The 16,338-nt window shown below is 32.6% G+C and overlaps 1 protein-coding gene across 1 annotated transcript; it reads right to left on the minus strand.

Annotated features, from left to right (window-relative positions):
* Positions 1-215: 215 nt before the first annotated feature.
* On the minus strand, positions 216-1,798 carry LOC147807729 (uncharacterized). Its single transcript, XM_087165576.1, has one exon. It carries the CDS (start codon positions 1,395-1,397, stop codon positions 216-218), a length of 1,182 nt encoding a protein of 393 aa, XP_087021702.1. The 5' UTR covers positions 1,398-1,798.
* Positions 1,799-16,338: the final 14,540 nt, after the last annotated feature.

Consider the following 16,338-nt stretch of genomic DNA (forward strand, 5'->3'; position numbering starts at 1 on the left):
TTTTATGAATAAACTAGACTTATCGGTCAGCATGGTTTTTCTTAATACAGTTCTTCGAAAATTGTCAGAAATGACAGAAAAAGATGCTCCAGAATCAATAAGAGCTGTCACTGGTTTATTTTCCATAATAATTTCGAGTTTATTGTCCGTCATCTGGGCCACTGTTGGAGGTTTTTCTTCCTTAGCGACCTTACCTCCGAAGAAGGGCGCTTCTTCTAGTTTTCCATTGAACGCCTAGATGGTGAGCGACTAGAACGCCTGTATGGAGAGGGTGATCTATTTCTACGCCTATATGGGGATGGTGATCGTCTTCGTTCTTCAAATTGTGGCGACGAACTCCTAAGTTGACTACTGGGACCAGCACCTTCGTCTGAAATGATCGTCTCTCTTTGTCGTGGGTTATAGTCTTGAAATATCTGCCTTTCACGGCAGTGTCGGTACACATGACCTGGACGACCACAGTGATAACACACTGGCCTGTTATCCTCTGTTCTCCAGATATCAGTTTTGCGACGGTTTAATTGAGGACGGCGTGGCTCATAAGTTTGCCGAGAAGGAGCAACTGGAGTTCTAGATGGCTGGCGGCGTAGTGTTTCTGAATATGAAACAGGTATCGTTGGTTTAAAACTATTCAAATCTTTGTTTCGGTTGAAGTTTGTTTCGGTCAAGGGTGCTAAGGTCTTCACAACTTCATGTCGTATAACTTCCTCTAAACTGTCAATTGTTGGTTCAGGAGTTGGAACAGTAACAGGAAATAGTCGGGCGATTTCTTCTTGAACCACTTGGTGTATCATTGACAATAGGTCAAAATTGTCGTCGAGAGATGCAACGGAAACGGCATTTGGTAATCTTTCAAATTTCCTTCGATTAATGCGTCGCTGCTGCCACGAGTCGACATGTTGACAGCATTCGATGAAAGCTGTAGTCGTGGTTACTCCTTTTGTCAGTAGAACTTGATAAATGTTTTCCGCGATGTCCTTCATAAGATGAGAAACCTTGTCTGCTTCACTCATGCTAGGGTTGATACGATGGCATAATCCCAGTACTGCTTGTATGTATGAAAGACTTGTTTCTCCTGGTAGTTGAGCTCTGGTTTTCAATTCTTCTTCTGCACGATGTACTGATTGCAGACTATCAGAGAATGTTCCTTTCAAGCTAGTTTGAAATACTTCCCATGATGTTAAACTGCCTTCATTATTTTCAAACCACTGTTTGGCTGTTCCACTTAGAAAAAAGTACGCATTTGCAAGACATGTTCCGTCGTCCCAATTGTTATATTTAGCGACACGATCATATTCTTTTAACCAAGCTCCAGGATCTTGGTTGGATTCTCCAGAGAAAGAAGATGGATTACGAATGTGTTGAATAATTGGAGTAGTGACAGGTGTTTCGGCCATTTTTGGATATTCGGGCTCCAAACCTCTTACACGGCGACTCCTTCTTAAATCACCGGCCAGATCTGCTTTGATTACCCGGCTCCTCCACCAAATGTCACGTAGAATAACTAGGACTTAGTCTACAAAGTTGAAGAGCTTTATTCAACACCTACACAGTACAGTGAACAAAGTAACTCGGGCCTCGGCTTGAGACACTCAGTCTTTTATAGGAATAATAACAGGAAGTGATAGGAACAGGAAATGATATGCTAGAACATTCTAGAAACTTCTAGAAGAAACATAAATAATAAATAAAAGCTTATTTTGGAGTTTTATATTTTCTTACAGTTCTGCGGATCGAACCCTGAATCTCAGTCTTTCCAGGACGACGACTCTGACCTCTCGGCCACACTGACACGTCAATATTATAATGATTTATTTCGTTAGCCGTTTTAATGACGATACTTTAGAACGACCCCTCGAAAAGGATATGTACCTGAGAAAATTATTTAATAGTGGTAAATTTTGACGATTATGGTTTAGCAGCGAGTAATAGCATCATGCCAAGCGATGTTAAATACATTTTCTCTTTATTCTAATGGGATGAATTACAAAAAACAAATTTTACTCACTTCACTAACGTAAAGCCACCATAAACGGCAACAAATAATATTAAATTGAAAAAATGAAATTGTTTTAGCTCTACTAATTGAAAAACTTAGTTGAAGAAGCAGGTAAGAGACATTTTCAGAATGAAAAAAATTTTTTATCCAAACTATTTCATTGCCAATTTAATAAGAGACGGACTAATAATTCTTCCCGTTGTTGTTCCTAATTTTAATTAAAACCTAACTACCTGAAAAATAAAACCTTACCTATTTGAAATAAAAAATCATACTAACATACAAAAAATTTATGCGATTAGTTGTGTTTAGATTTAAAAAGACAGTGACTCATCAATTCCCCTAAAAATGTCACTTACCTGGTTCTTCCATTAAGCTCTTTCATAGTGGTCGCTATGTGCTTTTCAGTTATGAGCATTTCGTAGTGTTTCTCTTCTGTGATTTATTGATACTTTACTTATGTTTTATTCACCCCGTGCGAGGAACAGGCATTCAGCTAGTCTATATATATAAAAGTGAATGTGTAATTGTTTCTCCTCTATAGTCACCGAAACCATCCGACAGAAAGCTACGAAACTAAGCATACAGATAGTTCATAGCACGAGGAAGGTTTCTGTCGACATTAGAACATTCTGCGACAAACCGTTCCAGCAGTATGAGCGAAAATCGAAATGGAGTTTTCTGATTGGTTAAAAGTTAGTTATTGTTTTAAATTTTGCTGTAAACGATTCGGTTTTCAAATATCTTGAAGATAACAAGAGTGATATTTTCTATCTTATAGCTCTATTCATTTAGAAAAGTAAATTACATATAATATTTAATTATAATTCGCGTAAGTTTCATTCTGTCAGGTGAGCACAAGCACGTAAAATCAACGAGAATAGATTTCGTAATTATTGGTCGTATCACGGATTTAGTATTCGCGATCGAAACGAACTATAGGGGGCGTTGTTGTATGAGACAAATACCTGCGATTTCTATATGAACAGTCATTCAGTTACTCTGGAGACATCTTTAATGTAGCGTGTAGCACTGCAACGTTCCTTCTTTATTGTGGTTTATTGAATTTAAAAAAGAAAATTTTTTTAATATTCTTTCTTATGCAAGCGAAAACAAAATGGTATCTTTTTTTGTTTTTTTTAGAGAAGGAACATCCAAAACACATCGGAAATATATTTTCAAATAAACAGAACAAAAATATGTATCTTCTTATTAGAGTTAAAACCTAATGCCTGAGAAATAGTTTTACTAAATTTAATGATATAACATGAAAGGCTTATTTAAAATTTACATTCCATAGTTTTGAGAATCATATTACTTCAAAAATTAAAATAAACAAAAAGTATACATAAACCTCATAATTTTTTTAAATTTAATTTTGTAAAAAAATTTTTTGACAGAAAGTTTTATCAAAAAATTTCAAGTTTCAATGAAAATCATTATTTAGAAACTAAAAAACGTAAAATAAAGAATGCTTATGAAACAAAAAAAAAATTCTTTTTTGTCGGCATTTTTTAGTGCTACGAAAATTCGTCTTTTGGATTTGCCAAAAACAAAGCAAGATGCAATTTTATTTTTTCAGGAGAGAAATATTTTACCAAAAAAACGAAAATGTACGAATTCCCAAGACATGAAACTTTATCTTGGTAAACGTACATTTATGAAATGTTATCTCATTTGGAATCCTATTTATTAGAGTTAATATGGCGACATCATCAGGTGAACGAAAATAGGGTTTGTTTTGAATCTATGTTAAACTTTATATCGGCCCATTTCTCATCGAAATCCGATTGACTACCTTGATTTTAAATAAAGTGTTTGATTTTATGATTTGTCGCAAAATTTTTAGGTGTAGATTGGCGGCACTTAAAAACTACCAAATCTGTAGCTGCGGTGGCGTTAATACATAAGTACCGCATTTTTATTCCATACTTTTCTGAATCATATTACTTCAAACAATAGAATATGCAAGAAGAATACATAAACACATAATGTTATACCATTTAATTTTTCAAAAAAAGTATTTTGACTACAATTTTTATCTAAAAATCATAAACTAAAAAAAGTGAAACAAAGAATTCTTAGGATAAAAAAACACGATTTTAAAAATTCTTCATAATGAAATAAAAAACTGTCATAGTGTTTCTTTTTTTCATTCTTATAGTTCTTAATCAGACGTAAAACCATTCTGTAGAGAACTATCATCAAATAAGAAAAAAAATTATTTACAAGCAAATTTTTTATTATAAAAATCATAACATTCACCTTCTTTTTAAATTCGAAGAATTCCAAATGAAATGTTCTTCGTTTGAAAATTTTATTTTCAAATAATATCTACATAGATTATTCCTTCATTACTTTTAGATAACATATCACACATCAAAATTTTATAATTGTATAATCTCGATATGAATTTCATTTTACAATACGTAGCTTGAAAACAGAATAGCTGAATGCTAGTTGAAATTATTCTTTCAAAACTAAAAAAATGCTTACCAAGAAAACGATAAAAATTTATTAATAATCTGCACAAATGATACTATTTCAAGTAATTCGGAGGATTCTTTACTGCTGTTTACCGAATTATATGGATACAGAAATATTTACTATTCTATAAAGAAGAAGAATATTCTATAACTATTACAGATCTGTACGTTCTGAACTCACATTTATTCATTGAAATGACGAAAGCAATGATGACGTCACTTTAATTTGTAATGAATTGAAGACAAAATGAATTATTTTACCGTAATACACACATCTGTAACAGGAAGTGATCATGAAATTCGAAGTTACGTTGCTGGTAATAGAAAGGTAAAAATTATTGAGAAATTGTTCTTCAAATGCTTGGCGTGTTCTGCTTCAATGCTTGGCATGTTCTGGTTAGTTTTTTCAAGTTCTTCTACCTTTTCCTTAGGAAAATTTTGCTTCTTATTTGCTGCTAAGAAAATGGCGTCCGTCATTGCCTATGGTTAAGATAGAATTAATGCCGGATATTTTCAGGCTTCCGCTAGAGGGCGCACTCGAGCGTTGCGGTCGCGAATTGTGAAAACTGTTTAATAAAAATAATGGCGGAAGCAAATTTCATTCAAATTGCACGTTTTCAAAATTTATTTATATTTAGTATGCAAATTTAGATTAGCACAATTAAATATAGTTTTTGAAGGTTTCATTGCTGACAGTTGTTCTCATTTGAAAACTATTAGATTGGTTATTATTACAAAGTTTTCGAATTCACATTTAGTTTATTTCTTTCACTTAAAAAATAGATTCTTGTTTTAAATTTTATCAGTTTTATATTTCTTATTTAATTTATTTCCTTTTTATTGCTTTTTTATTATTTAAAATAAATATGTGAATTTTCGATTTAGCAAATTTGCGACCACTGTCAACTTTTACATTTCTTTTTGATTGAGAGAGAATATTTGCAGAAGTACAGCTCCTAAACGTATCGCTTTTAGTCGATCAACATCTCAAGCATGCAAAAAAAGGACTACACATGTTTCAGAACCATCGGAGCAACGGGAAAAAAGACTTGAAATTAATCTTGAACACAATGCTTTAGCCCGTTCCTTAGAAACATCAGAGAAACGGGAAAGACGACTCTTGACGAAGCAACTACGCACTACTCAAGCCCGTTCGTCGGAAACATCTAAGCAACGGAAAGCAAGAATGAAAATCAATCAAGAGCGCAATTTGCTATTCAGATGCTGCAAGTACTCTGATTTGAATTTCAGTGCATTTCACTATGATCCGACAACCAACTATAGTCTTCACCCAAGCGTCATCATCGGAAAAAAGGATCAATTATGTATGTTATGTAGTCCTCTCAATTTAAGAATGAAACAGCTGGAATTTGCTCTTCAGGAGACAAAGTAAAACTGCCAGATTTAATGTCGCCAGCCGAGCCATTATCAACTTTCTTATCAGGTCAAACAAACCAATCGAAAATTTTTTTCGTTAATTTACGCCGGTACAATTCGCGTTTCCAAATGACTTCATTCGGTACTACAAGTATCGGTGCGCATATAGGCTACCAGAGTTATTTATTACGTTCACATGCAATCCTGCTTGAGCTGAAATTAAACAACTTTTGTAACCTAGGCAAACATCATCGGTTCTTCATGATATTACCGCATGTGAGTTAAAACAAATATTAAGCTCTATACTTGGTTTCATTGCGAAGCGTCATGTTTTTGGAGAGACACGGTGTCTGATGCATTCTACTGAATGGCGAAAAAGAGGATTGCCACATGATTTGGCTTATTGAAAAAATCACTCCATGCCAAATTGGTCAGCTCATGTCAGCAGAAATACCTGATATCACCATTAATCAGACTTATTTCATATCATCATCCAAAATATGTTTCATGGTCCGTGAGCATCACCATACATGTCTGTTTGAAAATGTACTAACGATATCCTAGAGAATTAACTGCTGAGACTATCACTATTTTTTTTCACCATTAAATAAAATTCTCCTTTCAAATCATAATAGCAAATCCCATTTACACCCTTAAATACAAAATTAAAATTCAAACTGAAAGCGTTGCAACGCACGCAGGGTACAGCTAGTATTATATAATTGTTTGCCTGAAAAGCATTGGCTGTTATTGCTTCGATTGAGAAAGAAACGCGATCTGGGTAAACAACTGTCAACAATTTTAGCTTAGTGTGTAGGTTTCGGTGATGGGAATGTAAGGCGACAAATGAAACAATATGGCAATGAAACATCCTCTTTAACAGTAAAAGATAACAAACCATCAAGAAACTCACAAACTCCAATTAACAGGTTATTCGCTAAAAACATTTACAAGTTGCTATTAAAAGAACAATTAAAACTTAAACTTTCGATTGTAAACATCTCATACTGCAGGTGGGCATCACTGGGTAAAAACGGAATATCAGTACGAAGTCTTAGACGCTGCACAACAACCCTCTCGAAGACAAACTGTCATCTCCTTAAGTACTGGACATCAGCCTCTTCACTTCCTGCCTTGGCCGCCGGTTGTGCTCCTCCGCCGGTATTCATCCGCGCAGGAACTATTCCGGTTCGTCCTCTTACCTTCGGTCTCCGATCCAATCCTCGATCCTTCTACCTCGACTTTTCATGCTATCTAAGCTGTCGCAAACAACAACCTCTACAGTAGTCCCCTACCAGCGCTAGCGAGACTTTTCCAGCTCATTGCTGATACTTTCCCTGAAACTTAACTCGACGGCCTGGTCGTGTCTCAACCCCTTTTGGCATGTCACCAGGCTCTGGGATAGTAGATTTATCCTCTGTAAATTCGTTCATAGCTGTTGATTCTCTTTCAAATTGATCAAAAGATTTCGATATTTCAAGATTTTAAATAATCCATAATGAAACAAAAGCGGAAATATAGAATAAGGACATATAAACTGCTGTTTGTAGAAAATGCAACACCATTAAAGAATCATCAGAATCAAATGAAATTTAATGCAGAAACGACTTGTACTGATACAAATAAATGATGAAATTTTCAAAACAAAAGAAACAAATTAAGCGTCCGAAATCAGTATTTGGTGCAGCCACCACGCGCTGCAATAAGTGCTGCTATACGACGTGGCATGGAGTCAAACAGATGTTGAATATCTGCTTGAGGAAGAGAATTCCATATCGCTTGTATGCGCAACCAAAGTTCGTCTTTGGAAACTGCAGGACGCGGATCACGAGTGAGACGCCGACCAACCATATCCCACACGTGCTCAATAGGCGACATATCCGGCGAATAAGCAGGCCAAGGAAGAAGTTGCATGCGTTGTGCTGAACAGAAGTCTCTAACAGTCCGCGCAACATGTGGGCGTGCATTATCCTGCTGAAAGATAGCTCCAGGGATGCCTTGAAGGAAAGGAACGACTTCGGGCTGTAGCACTTCACGGACGTATCTGTTGCTATTGAGATTACCCTCAATTCGTATCAAATTGGATCGTCCATGATACGAAATCGCACCCCAGACCATAACTCCGGGTGTTCGACCACTATGTCGTTCAATAATACACTCAGGAAGGCAGCGTTGACCGGCATAACGTCTAACACGAACACGGCCATCATGGGTCCTCAAATTGAAGCGTGATTCATCTGAAAAGACAACTTGGTGCCAATCAGCTCGCCAGTCTCTGTGCTCAAGAGCCCACTGCCGACGCAGCCGTCGATGATCCGCCGTGAGGGGAATCCTGTATAATGGCACCCTTGCACGCAATCCACGGCGCAGCAGACGACGACGAATTGACGAAGCCGACAATTGTACACCTGTAGCAGTAGACCAATGTGCTGCCAGCTGCCTGGAGGAAGCTGTGCGATCATTCACCGCCATGCGGAGCAGGTGTCGATCATCGCGCTCTGACGTCACCTTCTGTCGTCCAGTGCCTGTTTTTCGAGTTGTTCGGTGCTCGTCGGTCCACTGCTTCCAAACTCGCATCACTGTGGAACTGTTCCGCTGCATACGAGCTGCTATTGCGCGATAGGAAAATCCTCCTTCTCGAAGGCCGATTATCCTCCCTCGTTCAAACTCCGTAAGTTGCTTGAATTTCTTATTCTTCCGTCGTGGAGGCATACTCAGGTCTCACTAAACGTTTGCCACTAACAAATAATCATAGACTATTTTCAACGTCCCGCTACAGCACTTTATTTATACGCTTTCAGCATCAATTCAGAGGGCGCTGCGCGCGCCACGCACGCGCGATGGCTCTGAAACTTTATTAATTTGCATAATATCCTATAATTGACATTTGCTGCGAATTTCATTTGATTCTGATGATTCCTTCATGGTGTTGCATTTTCTACAAACAGCAGTTTATGTCATAAAAAGAAAAGCTTCTAGCTGTTAACGGTAACAATCTCGAGCCTAAAACCCATATCACACTTTTAAAGTTTATAAACAACTTATACCATTCGTAGAATTGCCTATTCAGTGTAGGGGTTAGGCTGCCGCAAGGTCCTGGGTTCGAGTCCCGCATCAGTAAAATAAGCAACGATTAAATTAAGAAATTCCCATAGACTCTTGTTTAATAATAATGCTGTTGGAGACATTTTCTGCTGATATAATAAAATAATAGAGTATAAATCACAGTACTTCACAAATTGGTTTTACCTATAATAAAACTCTTTCAGCATATGTATATTGAAATTTATTGTTAATAGACATAGCAGCCGAAAAATGCGATTAATGAAAAACAAAGGTATAATGAAGAGGGCATGCAAACATGGTGTTCTGGATTGTGAATGAAACCATATTCTATCAAAACATGAAAATACGCTTTTTGACAAGCCATCCACATTTCGCCACCAAGGTGAATAAAATGGAAGAAGGCTTACGAAAGAAAAAACAATGAGAGCCGTAGAAGCGGTGACGCTAGTAAAAAGCGTGGAAAATTGGAGGGTTTATTATCTCTTAAGATAAATCGTAGTTGCCGAATACTGAACTCAGTTGATGAGAAGAATAAAATAATTGAATTAGAAAAAAAAGGACGGCACGAAGACGTCTATTGACGAACTGGCCATCACAGTTAAGGTCAGTTGCAGTAGCGACGGAATGGTCTTGTACAGGGATTGGTATGATATGGGGAGACTTAAGAGGCCATATGCCATGCCACACAGTATGATACTATACGATACGATACTATGCTATACAATACGATGCGATACAATACAATACAATACAATACAATACAATACAATACAATACAATACGATACAATACAATACGATGCAATACAATACGATACGATAAGATATATATATTGAACTTAATTGTTAACAGCCGTAAAATGCGAGTCAAGAAAAATCAAAGATATAATAAAGAGGGCGATCATGATGTTCTAGATTGTGATTGATACAGGCAAATCTTACCAAAAGATGAAAGCAAGCTTTCTGACAAACCGTCCACATCATGTCACCAAGGTGAATGAACTGGAAGAAATCCTACGAAAAAAGCCCAATGAACGCGGCAAACCCAAGTGGTGGCGGCATTAAAAAGAGTGGAAAATTAGAGGGTTTATTATCTCTTAAGATAAATCGTGGTTGCCGAATACTATACGCAGTTGATGAGAAGAATAAAATAATTGAATCAGAAAAAAAAAGGACGGCACGAAGACGTCTATTGACAAACTGGCCATCACAGTTAAGGTCAGTTGCAGTAACGACGGAATGGTCTTGTACAGGGGATGGTATGATATGGGGAGACTTAAAAGGTCATATGCCATGCCACGACATGCCACTCAATACTATCCGATACGATACAATACGATACGATACAATACGATACGATACAATACGATACGATACAATACAATACAAAATGACTAGAATTTTTTTGTCTAGAGTATTTTTTTTTCTACTCATCTAATAATAATGTCACATTTTTTATTCTTTTTCTAATATGAAACATTCGTCATAATTTCGGAAAAGCCAACAATTGAAGATAGGTTTATCTTCCTCAAAAACTTACATACATAAAACAAATTAGCTAAATATAAAGCAAGGAAACAATGTTGTAAGCACATAAAAGTAGTTCGAGTCAATAAACTTTTTCGTGACTATAAGTGCATATGCAGCCATTGTGATATTTTATTTGTTATTATACCCATTTAATAATTACTTTGAAAAAAAACTCATTTCATAAGGAGAATATTTTTATGAAAGATATCACAGTTCTTAAAAAATACAAGGTATCATTTCTATGAGACATTAAAGATTGAATATAATAATATAAATAATGTAGAATATCAATAGAATATAAAAATGGAATATTAAACTTGAATATTTTAAGTCTATACTAGTAATACGTAAATAATGAATTTAAAGTATAGTTTTATTAAATTAATTTTGTGGCAATGTTTTATGAATTTTCGTTTGTGATGGACATTCATTCTTGGTCAATAAGAAGTGAACTTTTCAAATTTCGATCGGTGAGAGCACACTCTGCAATATTATGAAAGGTTTGATTCAAAATAATTTCGGGAATATCAACGCCTCTTTGATTCCTTAGTGCTTAGCCGGTAAACTAGTTTGGCGCGATTTATCATCAAGGATTTATTGCCAATAAAATATATAGAGAGAAGGAGCATCCTCATATTTGAGAGACTCGTTTGCAATCTTCTCGCCAAATTTTTAGTTATAAACCTTTCAACTTAGAGCTTTAGAAAAAAGAGATTACAGGATCATTCACTAAGGATGTTTGAAACAGCAAGAAAAACTAGTAGAATTATATTTCAACAATCGAAAAATATATGCACATTTTTCTTCAAATTTCATTTTTAGAAGCAATATTTATTTTTCAAAAATGAATGTTAGTTTCAAAAAGCATTTTTATAGGAATATCTTGCTTTAAAAACATACGTATTCTTTTTAAAGGGAATTCTTGTTTTAAATAACATTATTTATATTTTGAAAAAAATTCTTATTTTCAAAAATATTGTTGTTTTTTTTGAGGAAGATTTATTTTTTAAAATTGTTATTTTTAAGAAACTGTATTTATTTTAGAGAACATTATTTACAATACATTTTTAAAAACGCTTTTAATTTTTCATTTTTTTAGTTTTTTTCTTTTCAATTTATAATAAATAAATTGCTTAAAATAAAGTACTATTTCCATATATAATTAATTTGAAACACATATTTTTTAATTAAGTACTTTTTGAAGCATCAGAAATTTAATTTAAAAATTTTATTTCACAAACAAAAAAAATTTAATTTAATATTTAAAACATCATAAAATTGAATTAATTTTATAATTAGAAGTTGTTTTTGTTGTTGTTGTTGTTTCTTATCCTCCAATTTTCTGACTTCGTCAGACAAGATCCAATAGGTTGTTGACCCTCAAAAAGTCGATGACAAGAAGTGGAGTAGCATATAAGTCCTCCTTGGAAAGGCCAAAGCAGTCAAGGATATGTTCGGTTGAGGCCTGCTGGGCTTCACATTTGGAGCAGACTGCATAAGTCCTTCAAAGTACGAGAGACTATTCGTGTGTTCACTTGCCAATCTGGAAATAGCTGTTTGAGATGCTCTATCACCTATATGAGCAAGTGAACAGCCCGCTTCCTTGGCCGCATACCAAAAATACCGCATTTTTTCAAAAGAAAAAAAGCTTAACATTCGAAGCGTTGTGTAAGATTTGTTAAAATATTTTGATGAGACTTGACGCTTAAAAAAAATTTTAATTATGCATTTTTTTTCTTTTAAAAATGGGTTTTTGATCATTGAAGTCAACATACAAAAACATTTATGATATTTAAATGTTAAATAAAAATATTTAAATGCTAGTAATATTTATTTTTTAAAAAATAATATTGTAACATGTTGTAATAGAAAACTATAGTTAACGTAAGCATTACATTTAAATGCTTTTTTTATGTTTTCTTAACGATAACGATAGAAATTCTTAACTAAATTTGGTTTTTATTGCTGACAAAAAAAACTTGGCTATTTTTATAGAAATATTTTAAATTTAGCTCCTTTTAAACAAATATTTAGTAATAATTCTTTTAAAGCAGTTCAAATAAAAATGTCCCCTTTTCTGAAGTAAACGTATTATTTTTATAACACAATTATAATACCGTACTCTGTTGTTGAATGGATTTCAATTTAGAGCACTATATTAATTTTTGCTTTAATAGGTGCTATTAAATCAAAAACTTATGTAGTGCTGCGATCTATATTCAAAATTTAGAAAGACAATAATTTTTTTAACATATTCCATAAATTTTTTAGCATGTAATTATTGCCGTGATGAAGTTCGAGTTTAAACGTTTCGTTAGTATATGTCGTGATCGTATGGTTGTTAATAAATTAAGTTGTGGCCACAGTTACCCAGGTTTGAGTCCTGGGCACGGCGATGAACGTTTTTGAAATAAAGTTTAATCATTCAGACGCTGAAGTCTTGTTTGAATAGATTTGGATGTGAAAAATATTTTACACATGAGAAGTTATTGCGCTCGTGTGTCAGGGTGAGCATCATGGTAGAGATTTAAATTTAAAACTTTGAAAGTACAATTGATTTTAGTGTTCAATGAGAATTTTAAAAGTTTTAAAAACGAGTTTCCATGGAAATGTTATTAAAAGTATTGAGAAAGTGTTTCAATAGTAATTAAAAATTATGTATTAATTAGTAATAAAAATTATATTAATATAGTTAAAAAAAATTGACTGGTGCTTCTGTATTTCGTGGCATTTTTCAATTCCCAATTTAATAGATATTTCACAGTAATAAAGAGACATCTTGTCATTCGATGATTCAAGCAATTACTACCAAAGATTCTGATACATCATCCATTCCATGAAATAAAAAATAGTTTCGGTTAGTTAATGATAAGTTAATAATAGTTAATAAAAAATATTTTCCATGAAATAAAAAATAGTTTACAAATATTTGTGTAAAAAAGAGTTTAAAAAAATAATAAATAAATAAAAATATCCTAAATATTTTTTATGAATTATTATAATAATAACGAAGGTAAAAAAGAGGAAAAATTAAAATGGCAAGAATTCGAGTTATCTGCATTCCTACTTAGAGCGGTAGAATTGGGCACAAGAACATTGTAATTCTAAAAACTTAAAAATGTTTTTTTTTTAAAAAAAGTTTTTAAAAAAAAGTTTGTGCAAAAGATATTAATAAACATAGTAAATAAATCAAAATCTCATACATTATTTTTAAATTATAAGGAGTTTTTTTTATTTGAAAACATATTGCAATGCTATTTTAAAGCCTTGCAAATTCGATCAAATGTCGTCTTTTTTTTTCTTCAAAACTTTAAATAATCCACAGTTAAACAATCCAAGTCGTTACAAATTATACGAATACCAAGTTATATAAATCCAATTAGATACAAATTTAAAATAACAAGTGTTCAATAGCCAATTAGATAAAAATTTCTCAGAAAAGGCTCTAAAACACAATTCAGTTATCTCAAAACAGTATGTCGATAGCATGTAAACAAACTTGGAAAAGTGCTTTCTGAGTATGGTGGTTAGCCTGCTTACAGGACGACAAGAATGATAAGGGTTCGAACCTCGGAGGAGCTTTTTTTGTATATTTAAAAATCGTCAATATTTTGAAATAAAAAATTATTTCAGAAAAAATATATGTAAAAAAAAGAAAGGATTAAATATGTGCAAACATAAAATAAACGTCTAATGAAATTAAATAAATAAAAACCTTATATATTATTTCCAAATTATAAAGAATTATTACCCGCTGAAGAGCCCTTTTTCTTCAGTAGGAGGAATAAATATGGAGAAAATGTGTTACAATAAAAAAAAAAGAAATTTTAGTATAAAAAACAGAGGTAATCAGAAAATTTGGTTATTAATTATCATGGCAACCAAGACAACAATGTACGCAAAGATATGAAAACGTTTTCTGCAAAAATTTCCACAACTTGAAAGCAAGGTGATTAAAATTGAGGAAAGTGTAGAAAAAAAGAACTTTGACGATTGCAGTGAAAAAAGAGGAAAAATTAATTGACCTTATTCGATTAAGATAAATCGGAATTGTCAAATTTTGCTCAGTATATCCGAAAGTGAGATTCACCTTGAAAAAATTGGAACTCATAATGAAGTTTATTGAAAAAATTAATAAGGAAAATAGTTGATAGCCTTTAGAGAAAATTGAACATCCTCTTAATTCTCTAACTTCCTCTTTTAAATATTTAATTTATATAACAAGTTGTATATCACTCTGCAAATAATCACATTGCTTAAGAAATGTATTCTGAATCAAATTTTAAAGTCATGCTTAAAAAACAAACTTGATGCCATTTACTTATAATTTCGTGAATATAATAAAAAATATATAATTAACTCAATATTTAATAAGAAATATGTAAATAACACAAAAAGCATGTTTATACGTAAGAAAAACTTGATAAAAGAAATGATAAAAAAAAAGTTTCATTCCCTCCATTAAGTTTAAAACCATTTTAAAATGATCAGCGATGTACGTAGAGTGTTAAACTTAAACTACCACAGCATTTAGCATTATTATAATGAAAGAGAAAGTAATAAAGAGGAAAATTGAAATGTCAAAAATTTACATTTATTACCTTCCTGCTTAGAACGGTAGAATTGAACACAAGAACATTGATATTCTAAAAACTTTTTAAAGCAATTTTGACTATGGACAGTATACAATACTTATTTCAGTGCCATAATTTCAGTTTTTCTTGCATAAGGTCAAATGCTTTTTCATCATCACTGAGGTTGAATAATTTTTCAGTTTATAAATAATATTTAAATAAAAAAATATATTATTATATAAAATATTATTATTATATAAAATATATATTATATAGGATAATATATATTAGTAATGAACTTATAACTTTTATTACTGATTAATATATAATTTTCAATTACCATTGAAAAATTTTCTCAAAACTTTTATTTAAATTTCCAGGGAAGCTCGGCTTTAAAACTTTCAAAATTCTCATTGTACACTAAAATCAATCGTACTTTCAACGCTGTAAATTCAAATCTTTATCATGATGTTCACCATGAGAGCAATAACTTCTCATGTTTAAAATAATCTTTTTTTCCAAATATATTCACACAAGACTTCAGCGTATCTAAATGATTTATCTTTATTTCAAAAACTTTTATTACAGAGCCCCGGACACGAACCTGATTTATTGTGGTCATAACGTAATTTATTAACAACAATTCGATCATGACATATACTAACGTAAAGTTTGAACTCGAACTTCGTCACGGCAATAATACATGCTAAAAAATCAATGGAACAATGCTGAAAAAATGTTGTATTTCTAGATTTTGAATATAGATCGCAGCACTATATAAATTTATGATTTAATACGCTCGAAATCCCTTCAACAGCAAAGCACGATATCATAATTGTGTTATCAAATTGATAATTCTACTGCAGCAAAGGAGAAATTTTTAATCGAACTGCTTTAAAAGAATTATTGCTAAATATTTATTTAAAAGGAGCAAATTTTAAAACATTTCTATAAAAATAGTCAAGTTATTTTGTGAGCAATAAAACCCATTCATAATTGAGAAATTTCTACCTATTATCGATAAGACAACAGAAGAAAAAAACAAAAAAATATCATGCTTACGTTAACTATGTTTTCTAATACGACATGTCACAATATTTTTTTTTAAAAATTAAATATCACTAATACTTAAATGTTTTTATATATTGACTTCGATGATCAAAATAACATTTCTGAAAGAAGAAAGATACATAATTAAAAACTTTTAAAGGGTCAAGTATCATCAAAATATATTTAAAAAATAATCAAATCAAACATAACGCATCGAATGTTTAGCTTTTTTTTTGTTGATAAAAATGCGGGATTTG

The sequence above is a fragment of the Parasteatoda tepidariorum genome, chromosome 6 (assembly GCF_982258835.1).
Source record: "Parasteatoda tepidariorum strain Cologne lab strain chromosome 6, Ptep-v5.0, whole genome shotgun sequence".
Taxonomy (NCBI): Eukaryota; Metazoa; Arthropoda; class Arachnida; order Araneae; family Theridiidae; genus Parasteatoda; species Parasteatoda tepidariorum.